At 36.2% G+C, this 17595-nt stretch overlaps 1 protein-coding gene across 3 annotated transcripts in view; it reads left to right on the top strand.

Moving 5' to 3' along the window:
• The window catches only part of NLGN1 (neuroligin 1), a 328188-nt gene that overhangs the window by 118759 nt on the left and 191834 nt on the right, over window positions 1-17595 (top strand). For all 3 annotated transcript variants that reach the window (XM_027809645.2, XM_027809643.2, XM_055723666.1), the window contains one exon: window positions 7396-7548. In XM_027809645.2, the coding sequence (XP_027665446.1) occupies window positions 7396-7548 (153 nt within the window). The remainder of the gene's footprint in view (window positions 1-7395; window positions 7549-17595) is intronic.

Raw genomic sequence — 17595 nt, 5'->3', positions numbered from 1 at the left:
GAAATTCAGCAGAGCGGTTGCTCTCAGAAAGCAGTTAAGTCCCTAGAATCAGATGAGAGCAGGGATCTCAGTCACTGGAGAACAAGTGTCCATGTCAGGGAAAGCCGGTCTCCCACATTGACAGTTGCAGGAGACGGAGAAAGGACTGTAAGAACACAGCAGTGAAACTAGCAGGGAAGAAACACATTTAAAACACTAATAAATCTCTGTAATTTATAGGACTGGGATTAATTTTCGCTGGCATACAAGTGACAGTTTTGTTCTCCTTTCTGTGCCAGTAGAAGAATGCAGGCAGTAATTAGACTTTTACTGCTTCCGAGAGTCACAGAAAGACAGGGCAAATTTAAATTTTTACGATCAGTCAACACTGATGGCTGCTAGGTTGGTAGAAGCCCCATCTGCTGAGGCCATGCATTGCACTGTCCCTCAGCGGAGGAACAGTAACAGGTGACCTATGTTTTGTGAACCTGTCCTTTTGCACTGGAACTCTAGCACTTGTTGCATATGCAGAACCGAAGAGTTCACAAACTTCAATTTGGGTATAAGTAGAAGGAAGGAGAGAGGCAAAGCAAAAAGCCACCTTAGCTATCTAGATTCCTGCTAACCTGTCCATCAAACTCTTTGCCTTTTGCAGTATGATAGTTTTACTCAATATCAAAATCTACACACGAATAACTGGGGACAAAATAAAACAAATACCAAACTGAATGAATGGCGATGTTGGAATATTAGGGAGACTGCACAGTGAAAAACTGTGTCGTATAACCATGGAATCCATGCTACATAAACAGGGTCCAGTGATTTCTAAAATGCTCAGTGTGGCCTCTGTATTAAGAAATTCAGAGCTCCCATGTCTATTTCTCATATTATACCTTTCCAGAAGAAAGATCTTTCATAGCAGCTTCTTCAATCAAATGCCTGGAAAGTATTCTGTATTGTGTCACTCAAACATCATAGTTTGATTAGACAATTTCATTTTAAAACAGTGTTCAATAATCTTATTCCCAGCACAAGCACTGGAATCAGTAATCAAACTTGGATCTCTGGTATGTGCTGCAACCAGTAGACCAGGCTTAATTAGATCATTTTTCATTTTTGTTTTCAAAAGACCCAAAGGCAGTAATGCACATTACCAGCTAATGATCTGCAAATTTGCTGTTTAAAAAATGAAGGTGTTTTCAAGTTCTATGAGTGTGAAATGTGTGAAAAGTCAGAAATTATATAAACGTCTTCTTTTTTTTCCCCAGTCTGGATGCATCCTTGTTTCTGTTTAACCCTTTTATGTCTACATTTGAAATTGCTTGCCTGTTTTTCAGTAGGTATTGAACTACTTGAGCAGGTGCCAGAAACAAGAGTGGCAAAAGTACCTGCAACCAGTGAGCATGAGGGCTTTCCCTTTCTATAGCAGCAGTGGATATGCCTATTTGCTGGCATGCAGATAAGCAGTATCTAGTTTAGATGCAAGATTTAACTTTAAGTTGCTCAGGAGTTGAATAAACTGCACCTTCCCCAGTCTAGAAACAAAGCTTACTTTAAAAGTAAAACATTTTAATCTTAATATCTTATCTCAGTCTTAATTTTGGTAGGGTAGTAATTGAACTTGATTTAATTGGGCTATAGCAAAACCCAGTGACTTTTTATGCACCCTTAGTTCCTATATATGCTAAAATCCTTGGCATGTCTTAAAATACTGCAACACAAATCATAAATCAGTCTATGCACTCAGGGATCAGAAGTGGACTTCTAGGTAGTTAGTGCTGTATGGAATAACCATGAAGGATGGCTCACAAATGAGTTTTTCTCATCCACCATTCTGTCATACACACCTTACCTAGCACATCAACCTGTCAATCTTAGATCCGTATTTAGTCCGCAATGCTGTTTGAGCATATCTCAGTTTTTAATGTATTCAGTCTCACAGCATCGCTCTGCGATAGAGGAATGTTATTCCATTTTTAGAAATGAGGAATACAGATGCTCAGTTTGAGGAATGCAGACATCGTGTCCATAGTAAAGCAGGGAACTGAGAGTACATGCCTCAGAAGCGGGGTCTGTAATTGTTAGATGTTTCTACTCTTCCTTCTCCATTCCGATCTCCCCTGTGAAAAAAAAGGGACAGATCAGGAACAGATGTTGCTGTTTGTTCACAGGCTGTAACTGTGAAGATTCTGATCATTTAGCCTGATGCTCTGTCTTATACGGGCTATTGGACTTCATTGACTGAAGGAAGTTCTTGGTCCAGCGCATGTTTTAAATCAAAACAAACAAAATTCCACTCAAATTTTAAATTGCTAATGATGCATAATGCTTCTGCAAATCCCTTCTTATGCTTAACAGACTGTAGCGCCATTGGCGGAAAAGAGCACATTTTCAGAATTGAGGATCTTTTCCAAAAAACCCCATCGCTCCATTAGTATTAAAATAGACTAGGATGCCAAGTTTAGCATTTTGTCTGCTTTCAACTGTCATGGTAAGAAATAGGGAGAGAAACAATCCTTCCGTCTGGCACTAGTTGTACATTTTCGGACTTCAGGGATCAGTAAACAGCAGAACACATTTGTCTACCTCACAAAGCAACCACATGCTTCAGCCTTAATTATAGCCTCTAATGAGTGCCAGCCAGGCTGGAGCAGCACAGAACTTATCACTTTGGGTGAACTTGATAACTGACACACAGAGACATATTCATGATTCCTGTTCATCCTGTCATCCATTCATGTGAGTTCCGTGATTCCAGCTCCCAAGTACAGGTGCCAATGTCACTTGCATATTAAATTTGGGGATTATATTTTCCCTTTACACTTAGAACCTGAGTTCAGATTATGTTGAATTTTTGTAGTGAAGTTATTAATACTTGAAAATGTGCATAATAAAAATTCTGACAGACCTTTAATTTAAGCACCTCTTCAGGGCTCCATTATACTTTTAGCACTGCCAAACATTGCTTATACAGTGAAGAGTCTGTCAGCTTTTGCATTGCCAACAGTCATCTTTTAATAATTTAAAATTACTACCTATCTGGCTATCGAGGTCCTACTCTGAGAATCTGCTCCAGATGCTTACCTGTAAAAGCATAGGCCTTTTTTTTTTTTTTTGTGTGTGTGTGTGTTAGAATATACATCTATATGGTCCTTCAGTTAAATTTTTGAGGGTGCACAAAACGATCTCTTCATTTGACGAATACAAAAACAAATGAAAAAGAGATATTTCTATTTGTCTGAAACTTGATGGGTGCAGGCTGTATTTGAAATTATGAAACATATCTAGAACCTTGCTGCCACTCCTAAAAGAAGTTCAGTAGTTACTGTGGTAGCCTCCAGACGTCTAGTTTTATATCATGTTAAAAACATGGCATTAATGAATGTTTACATATTAGCACTGCACAGTGCAGTAGCTTATTAAAATAGTGCACCTATGAGGCATCTGATAGATTTGAACAGAAAGGTCAAATACTGTTAAAAGGCTTTTAAATGATTAAGACTGGCACTGATTGGTGCCATGCTCTACTTAAATTTTGGACGAAAGCTTATGGAAGAGCTATGCATCTATCCATATAATATTCTATGAAAGGAGCACATGGGCTTTACAGTAACCTATCTAAAACTTTTCCACTGTTCTTGTACTGTTTCATGACAAAAAAAAAAAATTACTTAATATTCTACATCAAAATGTCATAATTTTTTATAACATTTGGAAAACCCCTGCTTGTGACATATGGGCTAAACTAATTATGGTTTTGTGCTAAGTTGTCTCTAGGTAGGCTTTCTTCCTTTCCCTTTTTTGGTTGTTCCCTGCAAATTATACTTGTTAAGTCACGTGTCAAATTCACATCAGCTTCAAATGACTGAAGCTATAATTATGTATTGTGACTGGTATTCACAGTCAGACACGGTTCCCTGTTGTGTGATGTAACAAACATAGAATAAAAGACAGCCCTATTTCTAAATTGCCTGTAATGTAATTAAGACCAGACATAAAAAGTAGATACAACAAACATTAGAAAGGTACAGAGGAGAGAAAAGGATGGAAATCATAATAAGAAGGGTCATGTATATGTGATATAAATAAGATCATTCTCTGCTGTACAGTAAGACCTGCTTCGATGGTTTATGAACTAGCAATTTAAAGCCAAAAAAATCCCAGCACTCAAGTCTTAACTTCTGTGTGAATGAAAACAGAACAGAGTCGAATTTGAGAAGGATTTTGAACTGCACTATCCCTGCATGTATTTTAAAATATTCATGTATCTGCTTTTTAATTAAAGCAACACTTAATAAAACTTTAAAAAAAAAAAACAAACAAAAAAACACAAAAAGAATAGTGCACAACTAAATTAAAGCAGTACATAAATCTACATTTGGCAGAAATGCTACATTTGTACCCCAATTCTTCAGGTTTGGAATGAGCTACTTGTGCAGACACACGCACAAAGGACTGATACCAGCCTATAGGAAAAAAATGAAAGATGTATTGAATCATTTCTGGTTAGGTTTTGAAAAGTATTTGAGTGGCAAAATCTCAGTGATTTTCTAGGAGTTGGACACTTAACTCCAATAAGCATTTTTGAAAAATGCATCTTTCTACTCTATTTGTACCAATACAGAGTTTCTTGTCACAGAGTATTATCTTAAGACATCCTCCATTTTGATTTTAAAAGCTGATAGTTTTCATGGGGAAACATTTACTCACTTTCAGGTAGGAATCAATTCTTGATTATGGTCTGATTTTTTGCTTTCTTCCTTTGATCCTATTATTAATATCCACTAGTTAATAACATCTGTACTTAAACAGTAGTATCCCAGCTGCATATTTACACCTTTTAAATGTTCCTAGCTATGGACAGCTGTAGACTGCAATCGATATGAAACTACCGACTGCAAGACCAAAATGCAGTGATCTCTCTTCTTCACATGAAGAGCTCCATGGTTTCAACATAATCCGTAGCCCAGAGTCCCACTAGTGTCAGCTCAATACTGCGTAACCTCTCGCAGTACTAGATTACTGCCTGTGACACACAGAAGCACCATTTTTCTTTTATAGAAGGGATTTCTCTGAAGACTGATGACTTTGGCAAAGCAGCATGAGGAAAATTCGTATTGCATGTCATCTGCTCTGTCATGGCACATAGGCACAGCTGAAAATTAGTCTGTCTTTATCTGTCTGTAATCTTTATAAGAATATTCATAGTGGGAAATTACAGAAGTATGGTATAGACAGAATTTACTCAGAGAATAACTTCTTTTTATGTCAGGTTTTACTTAAGAACGCGTGCTTCCTTTCCCAGATAAAGGACACCCATTCTTTTCAAAATATTCCAATATTATTTTCCAGATAAACAGGCCAGTACTACCAACATTTCATTACTGTTCACAGTCGGTACTCCGTAATTCTATGTAATTTTAATTAAAGAAGAATTCTGAGACAGTCTCCCCCTGTGCTACCACCAAGCACACAATTAACTGTGTACAATTTCTGCTGGGAACAGTCACACAGTGATTTCAGATTAATAATTTATTATTGCTTCCATATTTGTATCAAAAAAAAAAAAAGGCAGCATAAACTATGAAAAAAAACCCATCTACTGAAAACAGTATATGAATTTGAAAAGATTTTTTCCTCGATGTAGGTTTTAAACCCCAGGAGCTCATAATTCTATCCTATGGATGATGAAGATAAATAATCTTCTTAGCTTTACACTCTGAAAATTGCATGTTGGAAAGCCCTTACTATATGCTTGAGTGAGGAAAGCAATACATGCAATTTCGTGCACAACCTTTCATCATCCTTTTGGTCTTGAATAAATGATTGTTCTAGTACTTCCAATATTGAAGATCCAATTTCTGATCTTGACTATTCTGGCATTTTCTTCAAATTAGAATCAATATAAAAATAATAATAGCAACTGGCTTTCTACAAACAGACACATCTGTGCTGAACTTTTTCAGCAAATTCAAAAAGCAGGGCTTTGATTATAACTGCCTTCACCTAGTAGTCTTTACAGTGCTCCAGAAATGATTCAAACAATTCTACTGAGAGCGTACTTGAAAGCTTTTTAACTAAGATTCCTCCAAATCAAAGGAGTAAACAATGCATCTAAGATTTCTTCAAATGCTGAAGTGAGTAATTGGGGAATTTACGCGAATACTGTCATAATGACAAAAAATGTCTTCAAAGAACATCCAGTACTGTTCCTCACTGGAAGTTTTTACATGCTCTCTTGTTACTGCCTTTCTTGATTTTAAGGCACTATTATGGAATATTATGACTTGGACAGTGGAAAAGACTCAGGCATCTAGTAAATAAGATCAAAACACAATTTAATCCAGATGTAAAAGTTTAAATTTACACGTTACCTGATTTCTTTCCTGTCCAACAGAAAAAAATCTTTTAAAAACATACATTATCCCAGTGTGAACTGTTGTTTTGAATTGGTACTTAGATGAATTGGTACTTAGAGAATAACTTTCCTCACAAGGAGTAGTGGTGGTCTAATATTTGAAATTTTATTCCCTGTAGATGCATCATGTTATAAATAGGACTGTGTCGGGGGGGGATACCCAAACCATTTTCTTAGTTAAATTCAAACCAATATGTCAATTTCTTGTCTATTTTTTCTGTCTGAGACAATGGCAGAGCTTCAGGATTCAAAATTGTTACCTGCATTTGGCATCACTTTTGAGAACCTTGCAATTGGTTTAAATGCAGGGTGCAGATTTAGAAACATTGTTCCAGGCAGCTGTTTTTTCAAACATACAGTCCTTTTCATAATTCAGTAAAATAGGAAGTACCCACACAACTTGAACTTAAGGCTACCCAGGTTACAAATAATATTGATTTGAACAGCTTCCAAGTATTTTTGAGAACTTAGACTTCAGACCTATCAAAAGACAGCTGTTTTGTGCACCCTTTTTTAATATTATTGATCTTACCACACTGGACACAATCAACAATTTATGTGCGAGCAGAAATCTTGTTTATCTTAACGTGGTGAATCACCTTTAGCTAAGTGAACAGAAGGATGCACTGAGCTTTCAGAAGGGTTCAGACTTTGCCTAAACGAGCTCACACTGATGTTAGTAGACATTTTACATCAAATTCAGCAGGAACAGATTCAGACCACTGTTCCATTGCATTTGAGCAAACATGTTACCATTTTCGATTCTTTCGTGCTTTTCCAAGAACAATGAGTGTTTCAAAAATATGAACTTTGGTTACAAGCAAACCACAAAGAAACACTTACGCCCACCTTCCCATTTCCTTACGTAAAAGATGTTGCTTGAGAAACACTTCAAGAAAAATAACCTCACTAAAAATAAAATAAAAACAAATTAAAATATTGCATGTAACTTATTTGGTACTTTCTTGAAATAAAATGTGTCTTAATATTTTTTCCAGACATTCGGGACAGTGGGGGACCTAAGCCTGTGATGGTGTATATTCACGGAGGGTCCTACATGGAAGGCACTGGAAATTTATATGATGGCAGTGTTCTAGCAAGTTATGGGAATGTGATAGTCATCACAGTCAACTATCGCCTTGGGGTACTTGGTAAGAAGCTTTTAGCTTTCCATTAATCCCTGCTATCTGCAATGCAATTCATGTTATGTGTGAGAATGTATTAAAAACAAACAAGCAAATGAAAAACAAAAGAACAACTTTTTAAATTTCCTTTTTGGTCAAATAAAAGTTTTGTATTCTGCCGTTGAGATATAAAGACGTTGCTAGTATTATCTGCAAGAACCTGCTGTCATGCTTTCAGTGGTATGAAACAGGTGTTCCTATAGCTGAGCTGCTCAGAATCTGAAGATTTCTTTTTTTCCCTGTGAATAGCAGCAATGCTTTACTTCATAGACAAGTAAATCTTTTTTTTTTTTAAAAAAAAAAAAAAAAAAATGTTGTCATAAGCAATAGTTTTTTCTGTGGAAGAAAATGACTAAGTTTTGATTACCATGATTTTTTCTTGGTAATAAATTTTTAATTTCGCTTTTGAAAAAGCTATGGAGGTTATAAAGCCATTATTTAATAAAACCTGTAATTTTAACCTTTTTGTTTTGAGCTTCATTGTGGTTTTGAAAGGTGTTACAGGTATAATTTGAATACCTCCAGTACTTCTTTTCTGGGCCAATTTAGAGAGCTAATAGAGTTACTTTGGGTTGTTTCAAATACAGTGAATAGGATATGCCGATGCTGTTGGTAGACTTGTGTGGTATCCCTCTGGTAGCTTGTATTTCTAATAAGTTACGCTTTGCTGTTTGTTCAGTGTAGTCACATTCACGATACAAGTTCAGTAGCTCTTGAGACAATGTGATTGTTGGTTTTTTCTTCTGCATATTTTACCAAAACGTCGCATGGTGAGACTCCTGAAAGCAGGAGTTCAGTTCTGGGATATTATGGAGGCCAGTACAGTAACTTTAGAATAGTTACATAATTATTAGGGTGTTGCCTGTAACATCTGCAGTGGTGTGATAGGCCGTTCGCAGCAGCGAGTTGGTTCTGAAGACGGTCAACTTTGTTGTCAGTTCATGGGTGGTAGCACTGTCTGCTACTCTGGTTTTCTTCTGTGTGGTTGTTTTATTTAAACTTTGCTCTGTTTTTTTGTGCATTAGCATGATCTACAAATTCATTGGTTCTGGTTTGCTCATTTGGGTAGTTTTCTCCAAACAGTTTCATTTTTGTTAAAAATTTGACATCTGAACACACTTTAATTTTGGGAGGAGTTTCATATTTTGAAACTTAGTCTAATATGGTTGTGTTTTACAAGAGACTGAATAATTTCCAGAAAAATCATAACTATTTTTTTACTGGATTTACCTCCTTAGTATACACTTGGAGTTTTCATTTATGATGTACTTCTCTAAGCAAGGGAATTCTGATATTTTGTATGTTTTTCTCCCTCCTCCTGTTCTCCGATTTATACAGTGGCTTCAAGTCCTGGGCACGTTTTAGTGCAGCAGTTGATAACCTGTAGTCTGTACCTCTAATCGACATTTTAGTTTTACACCAGTCCCCTCTCCCTGATGTTTCAAATAACTTTTGTCTATATTGTATTCTAGTAATATATTCTGCCCATTAATAAAGTATCTGTTATCGCAAAGCACTGTTTATTTTTGTAAAATGTCTAATTCCTAAATAATTTGCAGTTGCAGTGTTTGAAAGGGCTAGTTGCTTGAAAGATGAAAATTAATTCACCTTTGTTGATGGTAATGGCTTCTCCATTTGTAATTTAACACTGATCCCTGAGGTAACCTACTGCTAACATCTTACTGAGCTTGGGAGGATTTCATTTGTGTTTGTGCTTGTGTGGTTCTTTGGACTTTACAGAGCCTCAAGGGGCAGAGAGCTAATTTTCTTTCACGTGGGACCTATTACAGTAAAACCTCTAAAACTCACGGCAGAATCCAGTGATTGGTATGAATACTTGAAATTATTTTCAAACTAACTAAAAGAACCCTGTACCAGGCTTGCAGGGTTTTCTTAGTAAAATTAATGCACCTATTAAATATATGTAGAAGATGTTCATATATTTTGTACAATGTTACAAATGGTACAATGCCTATCTGTCATGTATTAAATAATGATCTATCACTAAATAGGTAGTGTAGAAACATGCTAGTAAACAAAAAAGAAAATTTGCACAGTCTGCATTTTCTCTGCATTTGTTTTCTGGCCTCAGAGTAGAGTTTTTGCATAATCGTAGTAGATATCAACTTTTATTTTTACTGTTTTGAAACTCTTGTTCATCACTGTACAGCAGAACATTGCCCTTTGCTGTCATGGTAGATACAATATGGTTTTACAAATACATAGCTGACAAATTCTCAGCTTCCCTTTTTCTGATCATGTCCCATCTTTCTATCTGAAAATACTGTGGCCAGCAGGACTAGGGCAGTGATCATCCTCATGTACTCATGGCATTGGTGAAGTTGCACTTCAAATACTGTTTTGGGCCCCTCACAGCAAGAATGATGTTGAGGTGCTGGAGTGTGTCCAAAGAAGAGTCACAAAGCTGGTGAAGGGTCTAGAGAACGAGTTTTATGAGGAGCAGCTGAGGGAACTGGGGTTGTTTAGACTGGAGAAAAGGAGGCTCAGGGGAGACCTTATTGCTCTCTACAGCTGCCTGAAAGGAGATCAGAGCAAGGTGGGGGTTGGTCTCTTCTCCCAGATACCAAGTGACAGGTCAAGAGGAAACGGCCTCAAGTTGCACCAGGGAGGTTTAGATCGGGTATTAGGAAACATTTATTCACTGAAAGGGTGGGCAATTGGAATAGGCTGCCCAGAGAAGTGGTGGAGTCACCATCCTTGGAAGTGTTTAAAAAATACATAGATGTGGTGCTTAGGAACATGGTTTAGTGGTGGCCTTGGCAGTGCTGGGTTGATGGTTGGACTGGATGATCTTAAGGGTCTTTTCCAGACTAAACGATTCTATGAGTCTATCTGTAAGGTGAGAGAGTCAGCTTCCCTGTCCAGTGTCTGTGGGACACCTAGATCTCACTTCACTGCTGTGTAAAATGCCTGGCTGTATATAGAGAAGTAACTCAGGGATTTTTTTTTTTCCTTATGAGATGATGTGGGGACAACTTAAGGTCTAATATGACCTTTATTGGACTGTGTTTCTTGTATCGGTCTTTATGGATATATCTCTTGATGTAGATGATTTCTGCGAGACCTAGGAGTTCTGCCATTGTTTCACCAAGACTCACACTGTGACGTTTCTTAATAAGGAACCCTCTTAAATAAATGTTTAGAGCTGCAGCAGCAACATTTTCTTCCAGACCAATAGTGATGTGAAGGGAGGATATGCTGTGTTATCAGACTCCTTACAGTACAATTATTAAGCCCACAGTAGACAGCTTTTGGTGCAATTCAGATTGTTTTTTTCTGTTTATTTTGAGTTGAAACCTTTGTCTTATAGACTAATGTGCTCAAGGACCTGCATTTTATAGATGCAAGATTTGCTTCTGCGTAAAATGCTAGAAATTGCTTAAAAGTGAAATCCGATTGGTAAAGAGAAAATAACGATAAAAATGTAAGTAGTATGAAGCAAGTGAATTTAAAAAAGCAAACAAAACCTCAGTGCATTCTCTGGCCCAATTTTGTCTTTGAAACAAGTCTGAGAATGAAAATCTGTTAGAAACTTTCTTTAGATAAAGATAAGATGGAAAAGAGAACTGTTTGCCCTGAAAAAGTGAGGAGTACTGAATAGGAAGCCATTGGAAACAGACTTTTTATATCTTCTTTAGGTTCCTTTAAATGCTGGTCTTGTGCAAGCAATCTCATCCATTAAGGAATACCGAGCAAGTAGTTTAATACCCTTGAAGGACAGCATAAGAGTAAGCACAGATGTATTTTTATGGTTTCTTATTAGGAAAGGACAGATATGAAGACAAGTTTGGATTTTGAACTCAACTAATTTGAGACTTCAAATGTTTATTTAATATATAGCCATCTGGTAAAAAGCAGGAGCTTTTTATTTAAATTTCATAAAAGAAATGTAAAAGGATTATAAAAGGAATCTATTTAACATCCAGAAAAAATCATGATAGACAGGTTTAATACTGCTAGTGCTGTTTGCTGTGTTCTTTCTTATGAAAGGTTTATTTAGAAAAGGAGAATGCTTTGGGTCACCACTGGCTACTACCCCTTTTCCTCTCAAGACGGGAGAGAAAGGAGAGAGCTGGTTTATGCTAACTGCATACTGGTTTCTTCATTTTATTAATTTCTGCATCTTGCTCTGGATTATCTTTTAACCACAGGACTTTAATACAACTGAAAGAAACATTTTTAATGCAACTCACAAAATGAACTGGGAGATGGAAGAATGATTCACAGGAATCTCTAGGTTAAGCACTTGCTTTAAATTTCCCTTTTTTTCCCTATTTAAGAAGCAGTGGTTTTCTCTACAGAAACAGTAAATTGTCATTCCAAGGGTCTGGGTTAAAAGGTCATAATAAAGAAAAAGGAAAAATTACATGCATTTTGTATTTCCCATTTGGCATTCTGAATAAGTCTGCATTGGTAAGGCAAATGTTCTATAACTGCAAGACCATAATTTATGCCAAAATGGAAGCACACCCATAAGTGAGATTGTCTTGGTCATGCTTGCTTGAATTATGAGCAATTTTGCCTTTTGAGGAGGATGTAGGAAACATCGCTGTCTTTTAGGTTTGTATTTATATTGTTACTCTTTAGCTGGAGGATATTGACAGGGATTACTGAGTAGGAAACGCCTACCCAGGTATTCTGCCACTTTGATTTTTAAGCCAGTTTGTACTTTTAATGCTGAAAGTAGTCACTGCAGCACACTGTTTGAAAGGCCTGTTATTCTTACTAGTACATTATTTCCCAAATAACTGCACTGAAATCAATGGGGCTTATAAGTACAGTACGTCCCCTTGTGACAGAGCCTACTTGCCCGTAATTTGAAATGATGCAATGAGGAAAAAAGGGCACTGGAAAATTGCTACTCATACACAGACCTTCTTCTGAGCAGATCTATTCTTAGAAGAGGTCTGTTGTGTTTTCCAGCCCAAACGTCCATTTTTCAGTAGTGTGTTGTGCCAGCTGGCTGTGTTGGGCTGCACATTCATGTAAAATAAAACTCAGAACAGTGAAAGAAAATGGAACAAAGCAAGAATACTGTCACAAAAGGCCTTTTCTACTTTTGGTAATGACAGTTAGAGCTTTATGGACAATGTGGTGAGAGAAGATGAGTCTCATTAAGCCGTAACGTGCTTTGTGTGTTGCTGTGTGTCAGAATATATGAGGAAAATACATTAGGTTGGAACATACATGTTACTTCCATGCAGAATCATGCCAACCAGCAATATCTTATTGGCTAAGGAGGTATGTGATATATAAGACTAGAGTCCTGTTGTAAAAACTGGGCAAACTTTGCCAAGTCCAGCATTTCTGCCATTACCCCTTTCTCTGCAAGGCATTGCACATTCCCAACAGGCAAAAATTAGTGCACAAACTTTCCTTTATATGTAAGTTTATGCACGATGGGTTTGTTCCCTTTACTATAGTAATTCCAGAATGTAGCCTAGTGAACCTTTTCATGGGATGAAGAATTATCTAGTTGACTGTTTGCAGGACTGAACACAAACATGAGAATATATTACAATGAAACCTAATTCAGAACTACTTGGAAGTACCTGCTTGTTTTGGGAGTCTAATTCCATTGTGATTGACTAGAAGGTATTGTCTTGTTTTGTTTCGATATTTTTCTCTTTCTAAATCGTATAACATCTTTTTTTTTTTTTTTTTTGTTCTGTGCTTTCAAATTAGATCTGTTTTTTTTCCAGGATTAATTTAATTTGTCAACCTGATCTATCTTTATTTTGGTAATTATTTACTTTGTATTGTTCCCATCAGATAGTCTGGGGTTTTGTTTTTGGTTTTTTTTTTTCCTGCTGCCTTGCTCTTCTCTTTATTTTGACATCATGGTGATACTACTAAAAATATTAAACAGAGGGTATCTTTCAAATATGTTTCAAAACCATATATATAAGGTAGACATAATCCTTTCAAAAATTGCTTTATGTCATATTAAAAAAAATTAGTGAACGTCATAAAGATGTTGTGATGAATTAGTATCCTGTGTCACTTCAATATTTTTGCATATATAACCTATCATGTTCCTATTCTACAATGTGGAGGGGTTGTCTTTTTTTCGGAAAAAAAACTTCTTCACTTTAGTAAAAGTAAGTGTCACCCACTCATGGCATAGTGCCTATTCAGTGAAAGTAACAGTGGAATAGGAAGGTTTATGTTAGATATCAAAAGAGATAAAAAATATAGCAAGATTCTTTTTCCTATATTTCTTAGACTGTGGGGTTTTCTTTTATAGTTCATAATTTAATATCCAGTAAAACTGTGAAAATGTTTGATCATTAGCATCAGTGACAAGCACATCCATTATCTTTTTATGAAACCTGAAAGGTACTGTCAGGAGATGGCATTTTATTCCAGCTTTGCTGTACCACCACAGGGTCTCTGATGAGCCTTTTTTCTATTATCCATTTCCTAACATGTTTGAGTAAAAATGCTAGATGAACAGAAGATTATATATTATTGCCTAATTAAAAGTACATTACATTGAAAGTAAAGATGGGAAATTAATAGCAAAACACATCAAAATGTGCAGTCAAAAATCATTCATTTGAGTTTTTTGAATTGGAAGAACATGCAGAGAATGTTAATTTATAAATAGTTTTAGGGACCCTTGGCAGCTTCATAACAAGTCTCCTTTAGATATATGAATGTGAAGTTGCTTATAAATGAATTTTAATATTTTGGGATTACGCAGTAGCATAATGTCCTGAAGGCCTTATCTGATCCCACCTTAGCCTTGGGCATCACTATTTCTTGGTATGAAGCACTCCAAATGAATTTGATGCTAGATAAATAGGAGGTGTTAAGATAGAAAGTGTACTGCAGTTATCTATTCCCTCTGGTGGTGTACTTCTCAAGGTCTGATTTACACATACTTAGAATTCTAAAATTGTATTCGGCAATTCTTGTTTAATCTAGTAGGTAACCTCAGGTCAGCCCAGTTTGCAGGAGGCCCAGGCACAGCTCATCTAGATTTACAGTGTCCTAATTTCATAGGTCCATTAATAGAATTAGCATTCAGATCTCAAACCTGCTGTAATTAATGACATTTTAGAGGCTTTTTTGTGAGCTAGTACCAGCCAAAGGGAGTCATGTATGCAGCGAAGCAGAGAGAGGAAGATTGCCACACTTGAATCTGTACCATCAAAATGACAAAATGGACTTGCGGTAAACAATAGGTTATTGACTAGATATGTTTAAAGGGTCAACTGCAGTGCACAGCAGGCAAGGTATTTATGAAATGGGAACCCTGAATATATAGTGCACTTTTAAAATGAACCATTTCTTTTCTATTTGTGCTTTTTCTAGCACAGCAAATTGACATTATCTACCTGCTTGGATAGATGGATACACACCCGCTTCTCTATCTTTTAGAGCACAAAGACATCACTTTGTTTGCCATTGAATAAGTTTCTATCTTGGTACAGGTACATTTTAAATAACAGGTTTATTCTAACATTTGTCAGTACACTACTTTTTTGGTAAACAGAAAAATAACAAATAACAAATTTTAAAACTATTCATTTTGGTGTTAGAGCAGTTTGTGTCATTTCTGTCAAGAGAAATTACTTTTTGGTAAGATAAATTCCCTTGATCAATATTTAATCATATAATAAAAGTATTCCAGTTTTTTCCAAATAGTAGATTTATCTTTGAGAACATAACAAACTTCAACTTGATAATATTTGCAAAATAGGAAATAAAAAGTGTTCACTGAAGAAAATTACAGATATCGTACTGCCTCAGAACAAAACATAAAAATCTTTGGCCCTGTTATCCTACATGAAGTTATCTGTAATTTTTATGATCTAGCTATGTGTAGCTACCTTCATTTTCCTTTAAGTAGTATTTGATCAAATTACTTTTACAGCTTTACTGATCCCTGTGCAAAACCTCTAATCTACACTGTTACAAATGTTTCAGGTATGCAAAATAACCTGTATTATACACTGTACACTGTCCTAAGCCTTTGGTTGTCTTGTGATGGGAGACTTGTCAGGAAGCCAGGTTTGGCCTCATCCTCAGAAGCAAACAGAATTTAGGCTGCTCTGCCTTTACCAGAATGCCAAACTTCCCAGGAAAGGATCTATCTGACTACAAGCCAAGAGGTGGGGATAAATCAGGATTTTTATGCAATCTGTATCTCACTGCAGAGTGTTCCAACACTGAAATAATCCTCTGAGTTTCCAATATTTTGATTTTCAGCCAAGGCAGGAAGACATTACAAAATATGCTACAGCTCAGCAGCTAAGTCAGATCTGTGCCCGGTCCTGGTGGGCTGGGCGCTTTTCGCTCCTGAGTTTTACGCTGCTGTAATTCATGCCCAGAAAAAAGGCAAATGAAGATTCTTTTGTCACTTCTGATAGAAGCAGCAGGACAAGTAGATAGCATACTTCAGAACTCCCAATTCACTGCCTTTAATTACATATATTAAAATAGTCCCAAGTTTTTTGAAACTTAAATGAAACCCTTCTGTATACTGCAGGGCTTTGGAAGCAATAGATAGCTTGACAGGGATTTCCATTGCAAATGTTGCTCTCACTTTTCACACATTTCAAATGCACAAAATTGTTCATTTTATGTTTTTTTCGTGTGCAAATTAGTTTACGTATTTAGGTACTAGCTCAAATACTGTTTTGATACTTTAATGTAATACCTCATGATATTTTTTAATCAATTGAACAAGAGCTGTATTGTAAGGTTGTAGCAGCACTTTTTAATGATTCAGAAGAGTAACGTGAACAGTAGATCTAGAGGACCAAAACTCTCTTGGCAGCAGTACTGGCAAGAGAGGGTCCTAAATTTTTTCTTCTGTTTAATGTGTGATCCATGTGTAAATGCCTGCCTTAGCCAACATGTAAAATAGTACAGTAAAATGTAGCAATTTGTGTTACTTTCCAATGGAGAATATATAGAAGACTGCATTGTTTGATATACTGATTTCTTACATCCCACTATGTACAGGCAAATAAATATTTTAGAGAAAACTAGATTTGAATGCATTATTACATGAAAAACTGCTAGATGAAGGCCTTTAAAAGGCCAGAGGAAATGATGTATATAGGCTAACATCCCTTATGAAGCAAAGTATGAAAATTGCCTTCAAGCAAATATAAATAATAGATACCAATATATTTGTGGAAGTATTTTGAGTATCTCGTGTTGTATATGTTGCAAGCTAAATATATTTTTTAAAAAGTAATATTTGATTTTATGAAATCACCTACATTCATTGTCATTTGTTCAACTTCTCAACGCTTTCCACCAGGATTTCCGTTGAGAGGTCTTATGTTGCCATAGGCGTGCTAAAACATTCTTAAATTTTCTTCTTATTAATTGAGAATGAAATGTTCAGTACAGAAGTACAAAATATGAGGAGAGAAGAGACAGCACCAAATAGCTCCAAAGCATTTAGAAAAGGCAAACGCATCCCTAACCTGGTTTCCTTACTTAGGTTCTAATAGCCCATTTATTTGGTAAGCACTTATTTGTTTCACCTCACTGATTTCAACAGGAAACATACAGGTAAATTATTTTTTTCCAAAAAAGTTTGTTTCCATCCCTACTTGTTGGTATAATTTATCGTACATTAGTTGATTTGCTTCTGTGACTGAAATTTTCCTTTCAACTTTAACAAAGTACTCCAGCTCAACTGAAAATGGTTTTGCATTTCATCTGTAAGGCTTTATTAAAGCAGTGAGATGCAATAGGATGTACTTTACGGAGCCATTAATGCATGCCCCGTGTGCGTTGTGAGGCATGAGGCCAAAGGCCATGTGCTTTCAGCTACCCATGAACCATATTAATGACCCTGTAAAATACACTCCTGAGCATCCTAATGCTATTATAATTACTCACTTTATTATTACATGCCTCTTCAAAAAAAATTCTCTAAATATTTTCCTTTTGCTTTTATATAGTCCTTAACTAGGAAGGCTAATTTATGGTATGCTGAGAGGGAAATACAATAAAAGGGGTATT

Source organism: Falco cherrug, chromosome 11 (assembly GCF_023634085.1).
Source record: "Falco cherrug isolate bFalChe1 chromosome 11, bFalChe1.pri, whole genome shotgun sequence".
NCBI lineage: Eukaryota > Metazoa > Chordata > Aves > Falconiformes > Falconidae > Falco > Falco cherrug.
This window is presented reverse-complemented; position numbering and strand designations above follow the sequence as displayed.